The sequence below is a fragment of the Notechis scutatus genome, chromosome 2 (assembly GCF_049901735.1).
Source record: "Notechis scutatus isolate UNSWTSFEM ecotype Mainland chromosome 2, rNotScu1.2, whole genome shotgun sequence".
Taxonomy (NCBI): Eukaryota; Metazoa; Chordata; class Lepidosauria; order Squamata; family Elapidae; genus Notechis; species Notechis scutatus.
The window spans coordinates 211,037,641-211,062,870 of NC_142010.1; the positions used below are offsets into that span (position 1 = coordinate 211,037,641).

The 25,230-nt window shown below is 37.9% G+C and overlaps 1 protein-coding gene across 1 annotated transcript in view; it reads right to left on the minus strand.

Moving 5' to 3' along the window:
* Nucleotides 1-20,478: 20,478 nt before the first annotated feature.
* The window catches only part of CHSY3 (chondroitin sulfate synthase 3), a 60,203-nt gene continuing 55,451 nt past the window's right edge, over nucleotides 20,479-25,230 (minus strand). The window contains exon 3 of the mRNA XM_026671498.2: nucleotides 20,479-22,742. Coding sequence (XP_026527283.2) covers nucleotides 21,180-22,742 — 1,563 coding nt within the window. The 3' untranslated portion in view covers nucleotides 20,479-21,179. The remainder of the gene's footprint in view (nucleotides 22,743-25,230) is intronic.

The window sequence follows — 25,230 nt, forward strand, 5'->3', positions numbered from 1 at the left end:
TCCCCTAGTATGCCTGTTAATTTTCCCATTGAGTAGCTTGTGAATGTTTCTATTGCTATTTCTTCAACAAAGCATATTTTTTATTTCCCCATTGAGTGCTACTATATTTCTCCTACTTTATTATTCATTGTCACTTCCTACTACCATACTTTCATTTTGTTGTACCTCAGTCAGATCCAAGCCCATCCTTTCTCTCTGCATGGAACCTTTTTGGAGATCCACATTCTTTCTGGAATGTTGGATAGTTCATTTTATTTTGGCTAGGGACTAGCTAAATCAAGATACACTGCTCAAAAAAATAAAGGGAACACAAAAATAAGACATCCTAGATCTGAATGAATGAAATATTCTTATTAAATACTTTGTTCATTACATAGTTGAATGTGCTGACAACAAAATCACACAGAAATTATCAATGGAAATCAAATTTAGCAACCCATGGAGGTCTGGATTTGGAGTTACACTCAAAATTAAAGTGGAAAAAAACACTACAGGCTGATCCAACTTTGATGTAATGTCCTTAAAACAAGTCAAAATGAGGCTCAGTAGTGTGTGTGGCCTCCACGTGCCTGTATGACCTCCCTACAATGTCTGGGCATGTTCCTGATGAGGTGGTGGATGGTCTCCTGAGGGGTTTCCTCCCACACCTGGACTAAAGCATCCCCCAACTCCTGGACAGTCTGTGGTGCAACGTGGCTTTGGTGGATGGAGCGAGACATGATGTCCCAGATGTGCTCAATTGGATTCAGGTCTTGGGAACGGGCGGGCCAGTCCATAGCATCAATGCCTTTGTCTTGCAGGAACTGCTGACACACTCCAGCCACATGAGCCTAGCATTGTCTTCCATTAGGAGGAACCCAGGGCCAACCACACCAGCATATGGTCTCACAAGGGGACTGAGGATCTCATCTCGGTACCTAATGGCAGTCAGGCTACCTCTGGCGAGCACATGGAAGGCTGTGCGGCCCCTTAAAGAAATGCCACCCCACACCATTACTGAGCCACTGCCAAACCGGTCATGCTGGAGGATGTTGCAGGCAGCAGAACGTTCTCCACAGTGTCTCCAGACCCTGTCACGTCTGTCACATGTGCTAAGTGTGAACCTGCGTTCATCTGTGAAGAGCACAGGGCGCCAGTGGTGAATTTGCCAATCTTGGTGTACTTAAGTATATATAAACTAACACAGCACTGTAATTTATTAACTCCGAGAGTTAAAATCAGCTAAGACAAGAAAAAAAATCTCATACAATTAATTATAAATGAAGTCTAAAACCAGATACCAAATCTATAGTGCAATAGATTAACAATATACTGTGCAGTAGATATAAATTGGACTGTAACATTTAATAATCTAAAATGTTAAGTTACAATTAGTAACTAATTCATACTTGACCAAAGATTGAAAGACAAGAAATCACATATTGACTTTGCTACATTATGCATAATAAGGCTTTTTTAAATCTGAAAACAGGAAATCCACATAGAATTCTTCAGACTGGCCTGTAGCATGTAACAGCAATGGTAACATTAGTCTTTTTGGATATAATTATAGAAAAACAAATGTAATAATATATGGGTGATGGATTCAATTGCATCCTTAGTTAAGCAAACTAGGGAGGAGTTGCACCAGAGACTCCCACCCCCAACAGCCATGATCTTAACTCTTTCACTGCCACTCTTGATTTAAGTCATTTCTTTTTGGAATTGTTCAACTTTAATGTGCTTTTTTAAAAACATTGAGGGGTCCTTAGTGCTATCTGAACTTGGTTGTTTTCATGCAGATGTTTCATTATCCAAACTGGGTAATCTTATCAGTGATCATTTCAACCCAGAGATATGTTTGGCAAGGGAGTGATTGTAGTTTAATAGTTTGGTTTGAAGATGTCAGCTATCACATTGTTGCTGTCTCATGGTGTGAAAACTTTGCTTCCATTGAGGAACACCATGGTTAGGCTGTGCATAAAGCATTAGTTGGCCTTAATCTAGCTGTGATTCAACTGAATCATCACTACAAGGAGAGGCTTGACTAGCTGTTGGAACTTTATTAAAAGTCCCCTATAAAAGTGCTGAAGGCAAGTTGTTGTATCTGGCTCTGAAGAAAAAAACTTTGTTGAAATGGGAAGATCAGGGAATTAATGTAATTAGCTTGTTTCCATCTAGGGTGATTAAACTCTCTTTGGATAGATTCTGGAATAAGGCCTCTCTCATTACTTCATGCAATATCTAAAAGCCATTCCCTGATACTTCTGTTAACTTGAGTAAATTCAATGAGATGTAGGAAATCAAGGGAGAAGGCCATATGGCGAAAGTTTTCTAAAAATTGGAACCAGAAGGATTATAATTTGTCAGAAAGAAGAAATGGAATCAGATTGACTGAGCAACAATGGGGTTTAAACCAATAATTGAACATGGATAAACAGCTCTTATCTCAATCCTCAATTGGCCAGTCTCTAGCCTCAGAATTATATTGAATACACATTTGAGGCTTGGGGCATTGCTGTAATGCACTCAGTTTGTATTTCTTCCATCAGCTAAAATGTGGGTAAAGGTCTAACTGGGATCCATCAAGCAATCAAGCCCAGGATTTTACTGTAAGCAGTTTTAGATCTATAGAGATACATTCCCTATCTTTCGCATGGAAATAAACCTGATTAGAATAGCTGGAGAACTTATTTGGGCCTATGAGAGCAGGGCATCATTGTGTGTATTTCATGAACCTCAGACTTGAAGGACCTGAGACATATATTTAAGAGTCCCCACTTACTCATTCTCCTGGTCTTTTATCCCTAACTGAAGCTTCCTGAATGTTTTAATGAAGATCATTACTTTAGTCTTCTGGAATTTTATTACAGGGGAATTTTCTCTGCAATAAGAGAATAGCTTCACTAAGCTATTCAGTGCATGTCTGAGGCCAGTTGGGAGTCCTTGAAATGCGGACTGCCTAAAGCAAGAGTTGGACATTCATATTTGCTATTCTAGAGTGTGTGTGTGTGATTAGGTTTGGATTGCAATGCTTTTTTGCCAGTTAAATTATAAATAAGTCAAAAGAGGAGTGGGATGTCCTACTCCACAATGAACAGAGATTGGAATTGATGATAGGTCTTGTGATTCACATTTTGTTCTAAAATATTTTGGCAGCTTCTGGATTAGGAAAAGTAACCATAGATCAGTTCCCTATGTATTTTTCCATACAAGAGGTCTCAAAATTCAATCAAATGCTGATTTGACACTAACAAAGGCCACATGAAGTATCAGATTTTCCACTGTATTTTTTGATTAAATCACAATATAGTCTAGTGTAGAATGAACAGATCTAAGGCCCATCAGTCTACAACCAAAAGTAGCTTCATTTGCCAGTCATTTTTTAAATTTTCAGTGGAAATGGCATAAATTAAACTTGTTGATGACAGGTTTATAGTTTGATAGTTGGCAGGATCATCCTATCACTTTTCTTGAAAATAATGGCCAATCCCTAATCTGAAGATATATTTCCATATTTGTTGATGTGGAAAGCATGGGCAAAACAGAAGTCCACAGATTAATATATAGATTTCCAATTTTATTTTTTGAAATAATTGTTAATTAAAAAGTTAATAACAATAGTAAAAGACAAACTAGATTCAGAAAGAAACCAAAGAAAAAAAATGTATACAGAAAAAAGGGAAAAGAATAAGAAAACAGAAAAAAGAAATATAAAGAAGTAGATTATGGTCTTTATCACAAATACAAACTTAATAATTTATCAACCCCTCCAAACATTACATATAAGTATCTTTTCCTCCCATAAGCCATCCTTTATCCATTTGCAAATCTGTTAATCATTAATATTGAGATTTCCAATTTTAGTATGTGTGCTGCTAAAAACATCCCATGAATCAAATAACCGCCACGTGGCGCTAATCAGATCAACCCTAACCCTAGTCCAACTCCCTGCTCAAGAGGGAAACTCTATACTATTTCAGACAAGTGTCTGTTCAGTCTCTTCTTAAAAACCTTCAGTGATGAAGCACCTACAACTTCTGATGGCAAGCTGTTCCACTGGTTAATTGTCCTCACTATTAGGAAGTTTCTCCTTAGTTCCAGGTTGCTTCTCTCCTTGATTAGTTTCCATCCATTTTTTCCTGTCCTGTCTACAGGTACTTTAATTCCTCTTTGTGGCAACCTCTCAAATACTGGAATGCTGCTATCAAGTCATCCCTAGTCCTTCTTTTCTCTAGATTAGCCAAATCCAATCCTGCAACCGTTTTTCATATATTTTAGTCTCCATGCCTTTAATCATCTTAGTTGCTCTTCTTTGCACTTTTTCCAAAGTCTCAACATCTTTTTTGTAATTTGGTGACCAAAACTGGATGCAGTATTCCAGGTGTGGCCTTACTAAGATTTTATAAAGCTGTGTAATTTTGATTCTATGCCTCTGTTTATACAACCAAGGATTGTATTAGTTTTTTTGGCTGCTGCTGCACACTGTTGGCTCATATTTAGGTGATCCACTAGGACTCCAAGGTCCCTGTCACAGTTGTTTTTGAGCCAGGTTTCCTTTTACTATACTGAAAAATTAGAAGGCCATTTGGGCCAATTTTATTTATCTTTATTACACAACAAGCTGCAAGATCAGAATCTTGTAAGATTCTTTTTAGATTTGAAACCTTCTATCAGATGTGAATAATCCACACATGAACAATTAATTAGTCACATTATTGCTCATGCCTGTTTCACAGGGATCTTCCCAGACTAACAATTCTCACATGGGCCAAACTAGATAAACTTCAAAGGCATTGGGAGGAAGGGATGGACCTTTCCCTCTAATACTACATAGGGATTCCTAACTAAATCACCACTTGACTCCTTCCTCTAGTTCATCCAGTCTCTCTCGAACACCCTCCATCACTCATTCAGTAGCTAAATTTTACATTGTCATGATGGAAATAAGGCCAAAACTGATACACATAATCTTTATTGGTTTTCCCCCCAGTCCCACACTGTCCTAGTTATACTTTTACAATCCTACATTTTTTGTTTTAAAAGCTATCTTGTAATGGTTTTAATTTCACTCTGTTTTAATCTTACAGATTATAATCTGGTTTAGAGATACACTGTAATTTCATAATATGATTTTATGCTACTTCTATCTACCATTCGAGGTGTCTTTGGGCTGGGATTCTTGCTTTGTATTTTACATTTGACTATTTCTCTGTTTATTTTGTTCTGGTTTCTTGTCTGCCCTCTCAAGAAAAGGATGAGATTTCAGCATTTCAAGGTAGATACAATCACTGTCAGGCCACTGATAAGCTTTTTCATTTCAGACATCAACTTAATGCCCAGTCTGACAAAGATTCATTATTTTGGTCTGATGCCATGAGTTTCTAAAATTTATATAGAGTTTTAAAATAAACTTCCTAACCATATGGGAATCTGATTAAATGCAGTATATGAAAAGATTGTCATTAACCCATTGTGCTATCATATGTCAAAATTGATTTTTATCTTGAACTGCAATAAACATCTGTCATTGTTTCTTTTTTCTTAATGTTCAAATGTGATTTTTATTGGTTTTTTAAAATGTAGATGTTGGTGTTTGTGGGCATATTTCGAAGATATTTTAGTAGCCTCAGATTCCTGATCAAACTATATTTCAACTATACTTATAACTCAACTTTTGCTTTGACAACATATTTATGTAAATTCTGATTAAAATGCAGTTTCAGCTGCAGGGACTTGTCCAGCCACTCACTAGGGGACAATACTGACTTGAAGGTACCAACATAAGTAAAATTCAAGTAAATGGGAATTGGCACTTATACTTGCCATGTTTGCATGATTGTTCCTCATCTAAGAAGATGAAGATTTTGGAAAAGAAAAAATGTCCTTTTTCGTACTACTTAACATATGAGATTTGTGTTTGTGTTTCTATAGGTGGAATATACTTCTTTATAAATTGTTCTAGTTTATAAAGCATGTCAACCCTTACAAACAGGGGGGAAAGATTTATGTCTCTGCATAGTTCAACTTTTATACAATTTACATCGATAATTAGAAGAGATCAGCCAATAATATGCTGGTGACATACAAAACCTTATCCATTATGTGACTTCAGTGGGGAAATGTCCTCTTACAGACTCATTTAACACCATATATTGAAACAATTGGTGACCCTTGCAAGAGAAAATCATGAAAAGTTGCAAATCCCATCCTTATCTACATAAAAGGGAAGAAATATCCCACTTCTGTTTAAGAAGGCAGCTGTGATAATGAGAAAAGGGGATTACTGCATCTGCTCCAATGGTGGGATTCAAATTTTTTTACTACCGGTTCTGTGGGCATGGCTTGGTGGGCATGGCAGGGGAAGGATACTGTAAAATCTCCAGTCAGAGGTAGTATTTGCCGGTTCCCCGAACTACTCAAAATTTCCGCTACCGGTTCTCCAGAACTGGTCAGAACTTGCTGAATACCACCTCTGATCTGCTTCCATTCTGGATTAATATAACCATCAAATATGATGGAACCTGAAGATTTAGACATGATACAATTTTCAAATAATTGTTGAGCTCTTTCCGTATTTGTTTGCTCTGTGTTTATGAAATATATATTGACAAAAATATTGAAATCTTAGATATGCAAGCACAGGGATATTACCACAGATCTGGTAGGAGGTTAATCTCTGCCTGTAAAACCATTGAGATTATTTTATTTTACTATTTACTTTTTAGTTGATTTATAAAGCTGTACATTTCACATATTGGACTCTGGGCAACTTATAATAAAAATTTTAAAACATGACAGATGAAGGTTCCTAAAAAAACCATCAACAAAGCCAAGATATGGGTTCCATCGTACTTATGGGATGTCTAATTAAGATATAAAATCAAGCTTTTCCAGGCTTGCACAAGGCCAACATACTTGGGGCTAATTTCAGTTGAAATGATGGGTGAGAATCACAACAGTTAAGGCCCACTTCCTAGATCAGGGTTCTCCATCCTTGGCAACTTTAAGCCTGGTGGACTTCAACTCCCAGAATTCACCAGCCAGCCAGGAGTTGAAGACCTCCAGGCTTAAAGTTGCCAAGGTTGTAGACCCCTGTTCTAGATCACATCAGCCAAAACTCTTTAACTGATGGCACCCAGAGCATGTCCCTTCCACTGGGCCATAAGGGACAGTTAGGAAGAACTGGAAAAATATACTGCTAATATTGCTGGGTCTCCATTTCACCCTAACACCCTTTACTGTACTGTTCTTATAAGGTGCAAGTCTGTTTTAAAATAAAATATGTCACATAGAGATATAAATGGGTCAAAGAAGCACCTCCTACCTTCAAATGCCACCCTGCCCTAGTCCATGATAATAATGAGAACAGACTTGAATCTGCTAATTGCCAGTTAATTTGATTAGGGGACATTATTACATGAGCAAAAACATCCAGAATTGAGTAAGAGTTGATGGTAGCTCTAACGCATAGTGTCCTCATCCTTTTGCTCATCCTTCTGTCATAAGGGTGCCACTGCAAGTATTACTGGGGGAAAGTCTGAATAGTATTGCCCCATAACTCCTCTGCTTTATTTTATTTTGTTGTTATGTTATTTTGTTTTTACTGAGTACATTCTGTGTCAAATGATATCAATAAGGATGGTACAGGAGTCTGCAGGGCTAGACTTGTATCTCTGGGTGATATGTTTAAATCAACAAGAACAGATTTGGTGACAGATTCAGGTCTTCTAACTTAGGAGAGGGGTTGTAGAATGGCTAAAGCATTTCCATTTTTGCAGCTATCTATGGGGTTAGGGAAATCAAATTGATTAGTAGGACAGCTGTTTCATGCCTCGCACATAAAGTTTGCTTGAGATCGTTCAGTCTCTTCAATAAATCCTCCTGCTTGCAACTTGGCAGGGCTTCAAAGAGATGAATTACTTCTGCCACCAGAGGCTCAGCAGCCCTCTCTCCTGCTATCCTTACCATCAGCTGTTTTATCAGAGGAGGCTGCTCTCAAGAGTACTCCTGGTTGGTGCCATTGTGCTATCTGCAGCTGCCACTTTGAGTTTAACAGTTAAAGTGCTGAGGCAACTTGGTGGCATAATTCAAAGAGTGAAGGAATCTGGGCCTCACAAAATATCCAGTTTGGAAGTATGGACAGTGGTCAGGAAGGGTAATTGTTTATTTCAATTTGTGGGGTGCTTAAATGTCAATAAAATTCACTTGCTACTCTTTTCCCTGGGACATCACTTCACTCCCAAGAAATCAATTGTGTATTGATGCAGCAGTACAGCATAGAAACTGGCTTAAGGAAAAAGCAGTTGCTTTATTTGAATCCCACCAATCACTATTGAGTTAAGAGTGATGTAAAAAAAAAAAATCCAGTTAGTTTGTAAGGTTTGGTTGTTTTTACTTCCAGGCCCTCAGTCTCGCATGGACCAGGAGGTAACTTCTTTCTGAATCCAATTAGAATTTCTTGATGGATTCAATATTAAAGTCTGGGTTAAGCCATTTTGTTCATTTTTAAACCTAGAGTTTTGTGCTACAGGAATCCCTGCTAGTTTACTGGCAATGACAGAATGAATATATCAAAGAATTCCCTTGGAGAATCCACTTTTGCTTTTATTGCTTTTATATTCTGAAAAAAATGAAATTGAAGTCAGTATAGCCAATAAATAGTACCTGGATATAAAATCTGTGTTATCATTTTTAAGGATTTGTTTAGGGCAAGTGCTTGTGGTAAGTGCAGCAGATGAATGGACCACAGAGGTGGAGCTACTACATCTGGGAGTTTAGGGATCTCCAATTCCTTGGGGTAAATGACTATTGCACTCATCTGGCAAATCCAATCCCAGCACAGCACATCTGTTAAGGGTATCCAAGGTTTGTTCTATTAGTATTGTTATTATTATGCTTATTACTTACATTATCATTCCTGTTATTTAATCTTGTAAGATCAGGAAGAGGGGTTGTCACTTAGATCAGGGGTCGCCAATCTTTTGGACATCAGAGACCACTAAATTCATAATTTTAAATCCTGTGGACCACTAATATGAATTTTTTAAAAAGATAAATAGTAATTAGTGCAATATAAAAAATGCAAATAATTTTTCTGCCAACCACCAACATTTTCTCACAAACCACCAATGGTCCACGGACCACCGGTTAGTGACCACTGACTTAGATGGTTTCAGCAATATCAGTGCATCAAAATTCATTCTGTTGTTTCTTAGTTTTTCTATTATCTTTTCTTATATAGACAAATGGAAATAAAAACTTTCTTACCCAGTTGCTGGGTAAGGCTGGCTGCATACAGTTAAATGGTAGGATCCGATAAAATAAAATAAAGTAACCAAAAAATTTAAAAAGAATTAGAAATGTACTTAATAGTGCTTTCACTTGCCAATCTTCTTAAATGCCTGCTTTGAGATGTGGCATTTTTAGTTAGAAGATCTTGCTTCCTTAACCAGTCCCTGTTAAATAATCCCTCCATATGCCTGCCAGATTATAACTTCAACTATTTTCCTCCCCAAAATAATGTCAAACAAGCTGAAATTGTGGTAAGAATTGGTATGAAGACATGAAGACATGAAGTTTTCATTCATTTTCTCTACTTTCCTAGTGTAAAAACATCTTGAAGGCATTAGCTTGCAGAAGGCTCTAGTAGGATGTACTTGGACTGAAAAGACCCAGGTTGCAGAGAATTCATCAAGGTTATTCAATCATTTTGGTTCTACTTTAGAGTCCCAGTCCTACGGGGTAGACCAGACCAAAAACAGATTCCATCCTTTTATGTTATTGTTGCAGGGTATAATAGCCAAACCTTGGAAGCCTCTCAACATTCTTTTATACCAAAGAGAATCCTTCTCACTTTCCCCATTCTTTCAAAGTTAGACTGATGTTTATATAACTGCCATTGCAGTCCTTCTTCAAAGATTCTCCTCTACAGTGTGTAACTGTTATGGGAACATGATTATGGGATACTCTCATCCATGCTGCCTTGAGCTTCCAGAGAAACTGTTGAGATTGAAATGCAATAAATATTCATGAGAATGGACTGGAAAAAGATGCCCCACTATTTGCAATGCTAATCAAACATTCAGAAATATGGGATTTAACTCAGGGAAACAGAATATTGGGGGTCTATGGAAGGAGAGGCTTTTTCCACTGTCACTGTTGCAACATTAAAAAATATATCCCATTCCTCTCACACCATGTTCTCCATGGCCCTGATTCTAATGTTGTGCTTACTTTCTCCTGCATTGCTCCCTTTGCTGCTATTGACAAAGTTAGTTATATGTTCTACTAGTCCCAAACAACAGAAGTGCCAATAATACACTGAAGTTTGTTCCTTGTGCAAGTCTATCCCAAATTCAAGGCCAAGGGATCTGTAATGACTCCTGCAGGACTTATTTTGTATGACATCAGCTACGCTACTCAAACTTCCACTGTAGCAATTCCTGAGGGTACCTGAACCTTGATTAACCCTCCAACCTTTTAAATCATTGGTCTTTTCCATGTGTTCTAAAAGATAGTACATAAAAACTGCATACCATGTCAGTAAGAATGTGCAAACTTCTAAAGCATAAAATGTTAATTTAGGAGAACATTACTCTCCTAGATTGTGAAGAATTTTTAGAGGTCTCTTCAAGACTGTGGCACAAAAAAAAATATCTATGCACAGAATTGAGAAACACCTTTCTAAATTCATCTATATTTTTAGTTTATATTGCTTACATCCATTTCTTTCCTCAATGTATACTCTTTATTTTTTTCTTCTAAGGAGTTTTATGCTCAAGAGAAATAAAACCTCAGAATTTACACTTGCTAGTTTAATGACATCTGTTAGTGGCTGATACAATAAAATCATGTTACCATGAGAATAGAATAAAGCCCAGGCTTTTCTTTAATGAGTCTAAAAATCTTATCTAGTAAAAGCCCAGTTGTATGAAATCCATATTAAATCTCATACATTAAGAGATCATTATGGTTTACAAGCCAATAACATTACTGCAATAATCAAGCAATTCATCTAGAATGACTGATAATTTTTCCCTTTCCACAGTTAAATTCAGCCTTTCAGAAGAAATGAACACACTGTTCAAATTATTTATTGACTTCTTGGACTTTCTCTGAAATAAGTGGAAATATCTTGAAATGTGATGCATCCTACCGTTCAGTTGGCAAAGTGGAGATTTTTAATAATTTCTGATAATTGGGCAAATATTCCTTTCACATTATAAATACTAAGTTTCATTATCAAGGTCTATATTCTGTATATATTTATGCAGTACTAAAACCTTCAATCGTGCGAAATTGGAAGGTATATGGTAACTATTATTGTACCAAGGAAAAACAAATGAACTAACTTATAGAATGCTGGAACTCATGGTTCCTGGAGAAATGAATTTTGGAGAAGTTGTGGCCATTCAAGGCCCCCTGAGCCTTCCAACTGTACTTTCCAGAAACTTGTAGGTTGAGTTGCACAAGGGAAAGTGGTATCCCTGCACTATTTGCAACATCCCTCTGTTCCTGCACCTAATTGGATGGTGGCAAGGCCTGATAGACAGATGGAGATTGCCTGTTTTGGAACAAGGCTAAAATTTGGGTGGAAAAATTAATAATGGTAGGTGGTGAGGGAAGGATGAGAGACTATGCCTGTTAGTGAGATAAGGCTGACTGGAGGGTGCCAGCTGTCAACAGGTGAGCTTCTTTCATCGCTGGAGGGGGGGATCCTCAGGGATGAATGGGAGTTTTCCATGCAGTCCTCAGTTCCATTTGTTCTTCCCTCAGTAAAATGGCAGGTTTTGTAAAAGGGAGACCTGAGGAGGGAGTGATTTCCAAACTTCTTGCAGTAAAGTTGGAAGTTGCTCCTCTTCACATTGTATTTTTGCCAACTCATGGCTATTCCATTTCCCTGTTTAGATAAATATTGCTGAAAAAAATGACCTAGCGGATTATGGGTTGTCTAGTATTTATATAAAATCAGATACATTTGATATAAGGAATTTGATGTTTCTAAAATCCAAATCCTTGATAAGGATTCCACTCTAATCATCAGCAAAGCATTCAATCATCTTTAAATATCATGTTTGTAGTTTATATCATTTAATCACATTTTTCCATCATATTACCCTTTCACAACTAAATATAGCTCTGATCTTCAGGGTAGGAAAATATGAACATTGTTGAATATTTTGATGTATGTAGTAATGATTTTGTTGTGCATGTGAATTTGGACTGTAGATACCCTTCAAGGTGGCAGCTCTTCCAACTGTGATTTGAGTGGGGTGCATTTAAGTCAATGTGCCTGGATCCTGCAGTTTTCTTGACAAGGTTTTTGGGAAAAAGTTTAGCATTGCAAGGAAGGTATGCAAAATTGAAGAGGGCTCTATAAAAGCAGAGCCACTGACTATGGAAAAGACCAAGGAACTGGTGATCTTAGAGACCTTCAGAATGACAACTTTGAAAATGTTGGGTAGAGTCTACCTTCAGTGGTGAATGAAGGAAATTTTTTAATCATAAGCTTAAGAATGTAAAGAATCTGAACTAAACAGCAAGGAGCTTTTTCATCTTAGAAAATCATAAATGGAATAAGGGTCCAGATAAAACTAAAGTATTGAAATATTTACATTAATATTTTTGAATTAATGATAAAGAACAAACAGCTTTTTGTGGGAAATAGATCTTGTTTTGTTACAAGGCAAAACAAAGACGAGCAATTTCATGATTTCAAATGCTGGACACAAAGAATACTAAACCTTTTAGATAAAGAAAAGATTAACAAGTCTGTAAAATGTTGTTAAAGTTTATAGAATAAAAATACTGAAGGAGACTTTTGAAGAATAATACCCACAATATCGATAATATTAGTAATGATTACTTCTATGGATAAACTACTTCCAAAAGATGTTATTGAAGAAATGACAGATGTAGAACAAATTTAGACCAAGATAATAGCTTAAAAAGGAATGTTTCACTGGATCTACAAAAGACACTGGCTGAAAATTTAAAAGGGAAATGCAAATTAAATGAAAGTAAATCAAATATAACAACATCTGAATGAACTAAAATTTAAGATTGTTTGAAAGGAAAGGAAGGAATATAAAGTTGGTTACTTCTGGCTATCCTTTATGGACTTCAGTTTCAGTTGAAACTGAAAATATTATGTTTTATGGATTTGTTTATATATAAGAGAAAGGATATGAAATGAAGAGATCTTTGTAAGCTTAAAGGGGTTAAAGAGTCTTTTAAATTTGTTCAAACTTGTGTGATAGGTTGGAATTCACTTTATTTATTTATTTTTCCTTTATTATTTTCTTTTTTCTTGCACATTCTACTTCTTTCTATTCTTTTTTTTAAATAGAAATTAGATTTTAATATCTATTAAAATCAAAATTCTTAATAAAATTGTCTGTGTGTGTATTTGTAATGCTCTTATTCCTAAGGGAGACAGACATTACTAACCCAAGGATCATCCAGCTGGTTTTGAGTCTAAAGCCAAGACCATACCTTATTTCTCAATCTAGCCCAATGCTTTAACTACTACACTGGATCTTTTAAAATACATTTTTCAAATAGTTTATTGAAAAATAAGTTTATAATTTGGAAATTTTGATTAAAAATATTAATGTTTATGTTAGAGATGAAGATTTGAATGCATTAAAAAAAACCTTCAGATTTTAATATAGAAATGGTGCTATATTTAAAATAATATAGAACCCATTCTAACCCAGCAATGTTGAATTTACATTTATTAAACCAGTACTCGTGTTATTAAAAATTTCACACTACTGAAAATCTAAACCGTGCTGTTTTTCTGTGCTGGAACTAAACCTTGTCTGACAGTGTTTATTTCTGAAACCGAGACAGGTTTGGTTTTGGAATTCTCTTGACTTTAAGGGGATTGCTGACTGAGGCCAGGGAAGGAAGCAATAAAGTAATAATGTTCATGAGGCTGCTGAACTATTGTGGTAGGCAAGTGGAAACTATCAGCAACAGAACTAGAAACTCTTCAACAGAGTGGATACCCTTAAGCCAAGACCAGAAATATCTGTATTTTATTTATTTTAAATGTGGTAGAAAGGAATTCAAGCCAGAAAGTAAAAAAAAAATCCTGGGATGCAGTAGTGGAACAATGAATCATGGAATTCTGTTAATTAGACGATGATGGAAAAGGAAGACTTAGCAAGAGGAACCAAACTACTTATTTAATTTGGGCATTTGCTTTTATGTAAAATGAGAAGTGCTGCCCTGATTAAAAGTAGGTTATGTTACTTTGTGTCACTTTGGAGGGAGGCGTGATGGCTCAGCAGTTCAGATGCAGTGCTTGTCAGCTGGAAAGCTGATAGCCTGGGCCTGAGTGTCGTGTAGATGAGGTGAGGTCCCATTACTTGGCCCAGCTCTTGCAAACCCAATGTTTGAAAGCATGCAAATGCAACTACCGTGTTTCTCCAACAATACGGCCTCCACCAATAGGAAGCCCCAGCATGATTTATTGGCATAAAATCAAATTAAGCCCCTCCCCCAAATTAAGGCCCATATTAAACATGCGAAATGGGGGGAATGGCGGGGGCCTTGCCATTTGGAAGTACTTTGTTGCATGCCCGGATATGGTGCTGCCTGCGTTGGTGGAGCACTTCATATCGGAGACCTTCCGCCACCGTTAATTTCCCTTCTCCCTTGCTGCCGTGAGCGTTACAGCAACGCCGCAGGCGTTTGGCGCAGCCATGTGCAGCCAGTCAGGGCTCCTCCCTGCAACCGGAGCCCTGAGGAGACATTTGGCTTCAGGCGCTCCTGTGGCCGCCTTCCCTTTGCCTTCGATGGTAAGCGAATTATTTAAAACCTCCGCTCATCCTATCAGGGCCGTGCGAGCTGAGCAGAGCCGGGAAAGCAAGCCGTGGGTGTTTCCTGGTTCTGCCCAGCCCGTACGGCTCTGCTGCGGCCTGGCGGGATGAGCGGAGGTTTTTAAAATAATTCACTTTACCTTCTAAGGCAAGGGAAGGCGGCCACAGGAGCCTGAAGCCAAGTATACCAACAACAAAAGGCAAATCCTCAAGGTGGGCTGGAGGGAGGTGGCTACGTGCCCCCGGGCTGCTTCAATGCAAGGTCCTGACTTGCAGCATCCTGCCGTTGCCGCCGCATCCTCCCTCTCCGACTGCAAAACTCGGTGTGCTTCGCCAAACGCTCCGAGCGAGGCGAGCTCTTTCATACATAGAGAGAGAGGGAAAGACGCCGGCGTGCTCCGAGAGGCTGGCTCTTTTCTCTAGCCGAGGCTGACAGGAAGTGCCTCCAGGGCCGTGGCAGGCAAGCGCGGGTGTTTCCTGGTTCTCCCCAGCGTGCGCGGCTCTGCCACGCCCTGGCGGGATGAGCGGAGGGCCCGGGCGGGGAGGCACTCGTTGCCTTGGTGACATTTCGGTGCCTCCGCCGCCTCCTCGCCCATCGCAGGTGGCGGTGGCGGCGGCAAGCGGCGGCGCTTCGCTGAGGGAAAAGAAGACAGCGCAGCCACCTTGCTTGCTTTCCCACCTGCCCGCCCCAGATGGCCTCAGGAGCGGCGGCAGTGGCAGCAGGCGCGCACACTCCTGCCGGCGAAGGGAGGAGAGGCGAGGAAAGAGAAGGGAGTGCGGCAGCAGCGGCTGTCACAGTATCGTCTCATAGCGGGGCAAGGCTGGCAAGCTGAGGTGGCCGCACCAGAGAGCGTCACTGCCGACCCCTTTTCTCTAGCCGATTCTGACTGAATCTCTATCCCGCTCCTTTATCCTCATGACGGGGTCGGCAGTGACGCTCTCTGGTGCGGCCACCTCAGCTTGCCAGCCTTGCCCCGCTATGAGACGATACTGTGACAGCCGCTGCTGCCGCACTCCTTCTCTTTCCTCGCCTCTCCTCCTTCGCCGGCAGGAGTGTGCGCGCCTGCTGCCACTGCCGCCGCTCCTGAGGCCATCTGGGGCGGGCAGGTGGGAAAGCAAGCAAGGGTGGCTGCGCTGTCTTCTTTTCCCTCAGCGACGCCGCCGCTTGCCGCCACCGCCACCTGCGATGGGCGAGGAGGCGGCGGAGGCACCAAATGTCACCAAGGCAACGCAGTGCCTCCCCGCCAGGCCCTCCGCTCATCCCGCCAGGGCCGTGGCAGAGCCGTGCGCTGGGCAGAACTAGGAAACACCCGCGGCTTGCCTGCCACGGCCCTGGAGGCACTTCCTGTCAGCCTCGGCTAGAGAAAAGAGCCAGCCTCGGAGCACGCCGGCGCTCTTTCCCTCTCTCTCTATGTATGAAAGAGCTCGCCGCTCGGAGCGTTGGCGAAGCACACGAGTTTCGCAGTCGGAGAGGGAGGAGGCGGCGCGAAAGGACGCGGCGGCAACAGCAGGATGCTGCAAGTCAGGACCTTGCATTGAAGCAGCCCGGGGGCACGTAGCCACCTCCCTCCAGCCCACCTTGAGGATTTGCCTTTGTTGTTGGTAGAGGCTTGACCAGGCGCCTGTGGCTTTTCTTTGCTTTCGAAGGTAAGTGAATTATTTTAAAACCTCCGCTCATCCCGCCAGGGCGCGCAGAGCCGTACGGGCTGGGCAGAACCAGGAAACACCTGCGGTTTGCTTTCCCGGCTCTGCTCAGCTCGCACGGCCCTGATAGGATGAGCGGAGGTTTTTAAAATAATTCACTTTACCATCGGGCAAAGGGAAGGCGGCCACAGAGCGCCTTGAAGCCAGTGTCTCCTCAGGGCTCCGGTTGCAGGAGGAGCCCTGACTGGCTGCACGTGGCTGCGCCAAACGCCGCGGCGTTGCTGTAACGCCACGGCAGCAAGGGAGAAGGGAAATTAACGGTGGCGGAAGGTCTCCCAACATCCAAGCTGTCGCCGCCCGCCCACCCGAGGATGCAAGGGGGAATGAGTCACCCCCGAAAAGACGGCCTAGCCGGTTTTTCGGGGTCAAAAAAATAAGGCCCGGCCTTATTATGTGAGAAACACGGTAGATAAATAGGTACCGCTTCGGTGGGAAGGTTACTACATTCTGTATTTTCATGTGGCTACATGATGAAGGAAAAAATCTCTCAGACAATGCAGGCTCCCTTAGCTGAGAATCGGAGATGAGTTCTGCCCCCTTGAGTCAGTCACGACTGGACAAGGAAACCTTTAAATGTTTATGTTACTTTATCATTGATCTTTTCTCAGCTAGTGTGATTAACCAATACTTAAAGCACAGACATTAAAGGTCCAATCCTTTTCAGCCTTCTGAAAGTGACAGTGTTGGTTTACTTCAAATTAAAAGTCACAGTTGAGCTTATGGATGTAAAGCTTACTCTTACCATCTGAACTATTTCAGCACCCATTGTGACAGTAATAGGGTTAGTTTGAGGGAGCCCTTGATAGGATTCCTTGGCCAAATGGTCCTCCTCCCCTTAATCATGTTGTCACTCCTATAACGGCCACTATGTTTGCTTTGTTTAAATAAGGAATTTGGCTAAGCAGTTAGTATGTATGGGTCTTGATTGGTTTGATGGTGCTGGGCACAGCCATGCTTGAAGAAGAAAAAGGTACCAATCCCATTTCCTCCTCCTCAAATCTGTTTGAAAAGGGAGAGGGAGAAAGGTACATTATTTGATCTGTTTTATAAAAAAAAATTAACGGTGAGTATAATTCATTGGGAGTCTACTTGCAAAGCACCCTGATAATCCGAAATAAACACCAGTGAGTTCCTTGGCAGTTCCTGCTCACTTGAATACAGCAAATCTGCATAGATTATGATTATGTTATCATTAAAATGGCACTCCTGCCACAAATCAACTAACACAATTCATCTGAGAAAGACAACATTATTCCAAAGACAACACAATATTTTATAACAAACATTTATAATCCAGTTTACAACAAAGTAATCCATCATATAAACAAATGAATTGGTCATACACTAAATAAATATCTCTAAAGAATAAGAATTGACATTTCATTTTTTTCATTTCAGGACCCGATCCGGCAAGTCCTTTATACGCAGAATTCCCTGTACAGTCATTAAGTTCAGTTCATGCTATATGGTGAAATTTTGTCTGAGCAAACTATGTTAATTTAAGGCTACGGACAAATATTCAACATTTTTATCAAGGAGTTAGGGTAAACTCTCATGATTTTTTGCATTTGAAATTACCAGGGAGAGCTTAGCTTCTTCAAATACAGTTAATTGACATTTTAAAACTTCAAGTTAACAAGAAATATATGTGTCCCAAACAACAGATAAAGAAAAAAATATCTAGAAAAGGAAATTACAATATGACAATGTAGTAAGAATACACATTTTGGAGGACAAGGTTTTGGTTTTCACAAGTAGTTGTGCATGTCACTCTATAACCACAAAACAAATTCAGACAGAATGTTTTTAATTTTCATTATTCTTTCTAAGTCCCAAAGTAATAAGAATTCTTTAACCTGATAGGTCTAGGCAGCATTCTGGATTTGAAGGGGAAAAGATGTTCTGGAGTATGTTGAGGTGCAAGCATAGCACCTGCTTGCAACTTTTTAAAGCAGCCATATTTATTCCTAGGAATATGGTTGTAGATGATCAGGCTAAGCCTGAGGGAGGGGTCAAAGGTGTATCAGTTATGAGTCCTTTCACACCCACAAGAAATCTAAATCCAGCCTACCTTGAATTCCTTGAATTTACCTACCACTAATTTGCTTGGCTGTCTTGTAGACAGCATAAGTTCGAAATAAATCTTTATACTCATTTGAACTGCTTGTATCTTCTGATTTCATCAGCGTTTGACAGAGGAGCTCCAGGGGTGCATTTTAAGGAGTTGCCACAGATTATATCAGCACTCCAAATTATTTGTTTGCCTTAAAATCTCTTTGCCTATATTCTATCTTATAAGATAATCTAGTACCTCATTTGTGAAGATAAAATAGCTTCCCCCCCTCCATATCTCATGTATACTTGACTTAATTATTTCACTTATGAGTCAGGTTTAATTCATGACAACTACATTATTTTCTTGGCAAATATTTTTGGAAATAGTTTGCCATTGCCTTATTCCTAAGGTCGAGAGAGAAGACTGACCCAAAGTCATCCAGCTGACTTTGCAACTAAGGCAAGATGAGAACTCACAGTTTCCTGGCTTCTAATCTAGCACCTTTAACCATTACACCAAATTAACTCTCTAAATTCCTATTATAGTTTTGATATTCCATATGCTAATCATGAATATGAGAAGTTTGTATGCAAACCTCATCTTACATGGACATTAAATATTAAGTAATGAGCCAACTAAAAATAGTAGCTTATTTGCTATAGCAGTTATGCAATGAAGCTAAAAAGAGTACAACTGAGGTTGGTACTGTAGAATCCCAATCATATATATATAATATGCTAATTGCTATTGATCTGGGAAGAATTTGCAGTATGTAATTTTGAATCAGGACTAATTTTATAGTAGTGGGATTTGTACATGTGTTCATAGATGTAAAATGAAATTATACCTGTGTATAAATATGGCACACTGAATTGAAACACTGTTGGGAATCATATCTAAAATGAGAGAAATTACCACTGTCACAAGAAAATACTAGTATTAACATGCTTTGAAAAAAAGAAATATACAAAAGAAAAATAATATCTAGGAAGAATCTTTGGTGTAATGGTCAAGAGAGTACATTGCTTTGTCCTGAATTTGTAAACCTACCCAGTTCATCACTAAATATGTATTTCTTACTATATTTAATCTAAGTTAATAAAATATTGATTCTGAAACATAGTTGCCATGGTTATTCTTATTATTTGTAAAAGAAAATTGAATAAGATACAAATATATCTTATTCAGAATACTTATCTCTTGCTCTTTCCCAATTTAGTTTAATATATATATATAGTGCCATGGCGAGCATGCTATGTGCCAATTAAATTGTGAGAATTGCTGATTCTATTAGATGTTTCAGGCAATAAGTTCAGATTCTATCGTGGCCATTATAACATACTGTTCAGTACCTTTTCTTAAAAATACCAGATTTTATTTATTTAGAGATGCTTGATATGTTTTTTAAAGTTGATCATATTATATTGGTCATCAGGGTTAATGTATCTTTCTTGGGAATGTTTCAGGTTTTAAAAACATGTCATAAATTTAATCAAAATCACTGTATGAATGATAATGTGGTCATGGTTTGTGTTCATTTTAACAGAACATAACCATCTAATATTTTTTCACTAACCGTAATATATTTTCTGGAATTTTTGGATTTTCCAGAGAAGAAAACCTTAACACATTCCACTTTCTATATATCTTCACTATTATAAATATATTTGCAAGAACTTTGACCAGCAATAGTACTTTCATAGTTAAATAATTACATTTTCTTTAAAGTTTGACAACAATTGATTCAGAATATGAACACAGAATTATAAAAAGACAATATTAAGTACCCTTTGATTTCCCTTTTTTACAAGTGCAGTCTTATGAAAGGAATTAGAAAACTATGTATATATTAGACGTTCAATCTAAACAGAAACAAAGCAAAATATTCTTGTTTTAGAAAACACAAGATCACATGCCTATTCTTTATTATAAATAATCATATTGTGTCATTATTTCTTCTTGCCAGCAAATGAATATGATTGATTTATAACCTTCTCAACATATGCAAATATCTGATTAAGTTATGTTTTCTTGAGAAAATACAGTCCATTTGCAGAGTACTGAAGAGGTCAATTTGATATGCTGTTTAAGGGTCTTGGTAGCCAGTACCATTGCACCTGGAAAATGTATTTTTCCCTTATTTTAAAAAATAGATGAGTCCATTATTTATTACTTAAAAATTATAAAGAATAGTTTTATTTCAGTCCTCATATAAATTATAAAACTCAAGTTTGCCAGAGTCTCTTTCCCAGAGGAAGCATAAAGCACTTTTGTGATACCTTCACTGAAAAATATTTGTATCACATTAAGTTTGACAGACACAATCAAGATCAATATTGCATCCTGAAGTCCAAAGAGACTATTTTTCTGATGTTCCTAGTGATGGATGTTATCTATGCAACTGTTCTGTTGCAATTATTTCACTCAGTTTATGAATCAAGGACAGAAAGACACATCACTTCAGCAGGAATCTCCAATATTCCTAATAGATGTTTGTTAAAGGTCAAAGACAAATCCTTTGGAAGACAAAGAGAAGTTTAAGAATGCAATGATGAAATGAAAAAGCAATGAGGTAAACTTCTCTTAGGAAGCCAGTCCCGGTTAAAATATCAGGAGAAAGTATGATTATACCTAAGACCTAAATGCTTTTCTAGCCATATTTCAGCTAATTGCATTGCAGAGCCAAATGTACTTGCTTTAGATCCCAAGCACATCTTGTATTGTTTAGACTCTAGACTGGGATCACAATGAACTGGATGGAACACGTGCACAACCCCAACTTCTTGGCTTCTAAATGCCTTCAAGCCAGAAGTTACCACTTTAGTAAAAAGGTCTACATCCTCAAGTCCCCAACCTTGAATTGAGGTATCAAATCCACCTGCATTTATAAGATCACTTTTATAAATGCAAGTGATACCAAACCCATAATCTCTCCAAAACCCTGTTTTCTTAGTGAAAACAAAATAACTGTCCACAGGAGGGTGGTCTCCATAGGTTACTTTGGGGTCATACTGGCTGAAAATAATAGGGTAGTAAACTTGTTTTCCTTGGATGGTATTAGCTCGACACCGCTGAAGAAAGTCAGGAGTAAATATTAGGTCAACATCACAGAATAGTAGCAATGTATCATTATCAAACTGAGAGGAGGCCGTTTCAAGACCCAAACCTCTTGAAAAAGCTCCTGCCATTGGAACAACAGTGATGTCTGCCGTTGGATACTTATTGCGATATGCATTGATCAATTCTATGTGTTTACTGGACTCCTGACTAGAATCTGGGCTAAAGAGAATAACCACCAACCACACGTTCTCCTTTGTAACAAGGCAAGTCTTTTCAAAATTCTCCATAAATCTCAAGAAAATATTGTATCTTCCTGTGAGAGGGACAAGAATGTGTATCTTCTTGTTATTGCTTCCCCTTAATTCTTTGGTGTCTTTAAATGGTGAGATCATCTTCAGGGAATTAGAAAGGAAAGAGAGGGATTGTGTGTCACTCTGCTCATTTTCCATCACACTTCTCACATCCAGTTCTTCTTCCTCTCTGAAAAAAGGCTTACTAAATAATTGTTGAAGGTAAGCATGTCTTCGAACTGGAACAGTGACCTTTCTTCCTTTGTGCCTTTTATACAAAAGCAGCAAATCCAGTATATACTCTACACCGTGCAGAGGGTCAACTCTGCGGTATCCATACTGTATTTCATTGAAGTCAATAAGCCTTCCTCTAGATTTAGAGTTCTCATTGATTATTTCCATTACCTGCATTACAGTGTCATCTAATGCTGCTCGCTGGATGTTATTAATGTTTTGCCTAGGTGGCTGATTCTCAGCTATTGAATAAAGGAGCTTTCCAGTCAGAAAATCCCATTCAATGACTTCATTCCTGTCACGGGGCTGGAAACGACTGAAAGATGGTGTCATTCCCAGAAGCTGATCTTCTCTGCTTATTTCATCATTGCCGAGTTTGCTCATGAGAGCACTTTCTCTATGAAGCTGGATGGTGCGGTAACGCAATTCTGAAATTTTACGGGTCAATATGTAGTTATGAAGCTTGTACTGATAGGCTGGTCTTTTATTTGGATGAAGTGTAATTGCGGTGTGAATTTTGCTGTTGTGAAGATCCTGTATGTAACCCTTCCGGTTGCGTTCATAGTTTTCATGGAACAATTGTTGCATCTAGGAAAAAAATAAAATAACATTAAGTAACAGATAAATATTAACTAAACCATGTCAATTTAATTTTCAAGCATAAATATATTCATTATGGAATTTATAGCAGGTTATTTTGGGCTATGTTTTATTAGGGGATGAGATGAATATACAACATAATATACAATATAACATAAACACATTCCTTAAAAAATGTTAAGAATTAAAATCAGAAAGGAAATCACATGCTTCATGAAGAGACGGAAGAGGTCATCTAATGATATAGTGGACTTGATGATTCATTAAGTTCTAGATCATATATAAATCTTAATAAAACTGCTTGAACTTCAAAGAGATGACAACCAAAATAATATTACATTTGTGGATTATATGGGTTGGTTCAAAAATTGCAGGAGTGGGAACACACTTCGTATATTCCTATGAGGAGTGTGAGTATGTGATAACACTATAAATTTAGTTACAAAGAAATTAAAGATATAAAAAATTAAAAAGATATAAAAAGAGTATAAACTTTTAAATATGGTCAATTGCCAGAAAATGTCCATCTTCTCTAAAAGAGGAATGAATATTTAATCAAGTGAATACTTTGAAAAAAAATAATTTGTCACTTCTGTTTAAAAAAATTTAAATAAGAATTCAGAAAGTTTTTTTAAGTGTTAACAGTCAAGATATTCAGAAGAATGAGTTCAGGACACATATTTTGTTTCTGATAATTTGTAAAGAGATAACTTCCTAAAATTACATGAAGAATAAAATCAAAACAAACCAGAAAGAAAAAAAAATTCTGACAGGAAATTGTTTATAATAGCCAATGACAGTAATATAAATAATATAGGTAGTGAAGAGAAAAGTGTACGTAAAATTATACAGCTCACTGAAAAGCTTCCTACATTTTTAATCAATATCAAAGTAAAAAATCATGAATAAGAGTATCTAACCTAGAGAAGTGTTTAATTATTTTTCATATTTATCAACTGAGATTCCATTTTATTCCAATGTGCAGGGTTAAAAAAAGAGAAGCAAATCCAACAATAAAGTTGCCCAGAAACCCAGTTAAAAAAACCCATCACCACCCCTCATATTTTTACCTTATCTATTTCACAGTCATCACATATAACATAGTTGACGAAAGCAATAAATTGAATCTCCCTAAATGCATCATTATTACATTTCATTTGTCAAAAAAAGGCAATTTACAGGTTGATTACTGTGGCAGAAATATCTGCTGTACTATAATGGATTAATTCAGAGCTAATTTATAGAATGTTTAGAAAGAATGAAGGAAATCTTGATGCTTACCACACTGCCAACAATGTGTCCAGAATATGTCCAAAAATGTGTCCAGATACTGCAACTTATACTTCAGTATCTTAATCAGTGTGAGAGATAAACCAGTGCCCTGCTAATTAGCATACTATTTGGAAGAACTAGTGCCCACTTATAATATCTGTAGGAGAAGGAATGGCAGAACCTAGAGATGGAGTGAAAAGGGTGATGGATCAGCCTAAAATCTCTAAGTAGCCACAGGCAAACTAAACCAACCTCCCCTAAAATGCCACTGACCCTTATCTAACTCTAAGCAAGTGCTGACCATTAGTTAAGAAGATTCTTGTGCATAGGCTATTAGAAATAAATTAGCTTAATTGAACCTTTAGGTGTGACCTATTTTTTTGCCTGTAACAGTATCTCAGACAGTGTTCCTTGCTATTTTACTAAACCTATTTTCATTGTTAGATATAATAAAATAAGGCCTTAGTCTTTACTGCATAATCAATAGAATTAAGGGCAATTTCCTCTTAGCTAATTTTATCAACATTAAAATTTTATAATAACTTATGAACTTCCTAGAGCTAAACATCCAATTAAAATAACATAAGTATGGCAAGATGTCTATTACAGTGTTCCGTTGAAAGAAAATTTAAGTATATTGCCATAATACTTTTCTACAGCCATAGCTTTTTGTTAAGAGATGAGATGAAAATACTCCATAATTAACATGAACACATTACTAAAAACTTTTAAAAACTCAAATCAGACAGGGAATTGCAAGCTTCATAGAGATTGCAAAAAAAACAAAAAACCACACATTTATTTGATATTGATATCTAGGGGGAAAAGAGGGAAGGGAGCTGCATAACAGACTTAGAATGCACTAGCTTAAAAACAGATCCTATTTGCCTGAGGCACTTTTTAACATCTTAGTAATATAATGAAACATAACAAAATAGTACCATTTTCTCCTCTCGTTAGCTTCCAATCTTTATCCCCTCCTACTTTCTTCCAAGCCCATTTATAAAACTATATCTTGAGGTCCTGTTAATCCACTCTCTAAAGATTTTTATTATTATTATTGACTGTAGATCCTCATCTGTTTATATAAACACTCAAGGCAGCATAGAATAATTTTTAAAAATACACATTATAATTAACACAATTAAAATCATGGACAAGCAAGCAGATCTTCTGTTCCAAACATAACGTTGTTCTAAATCAA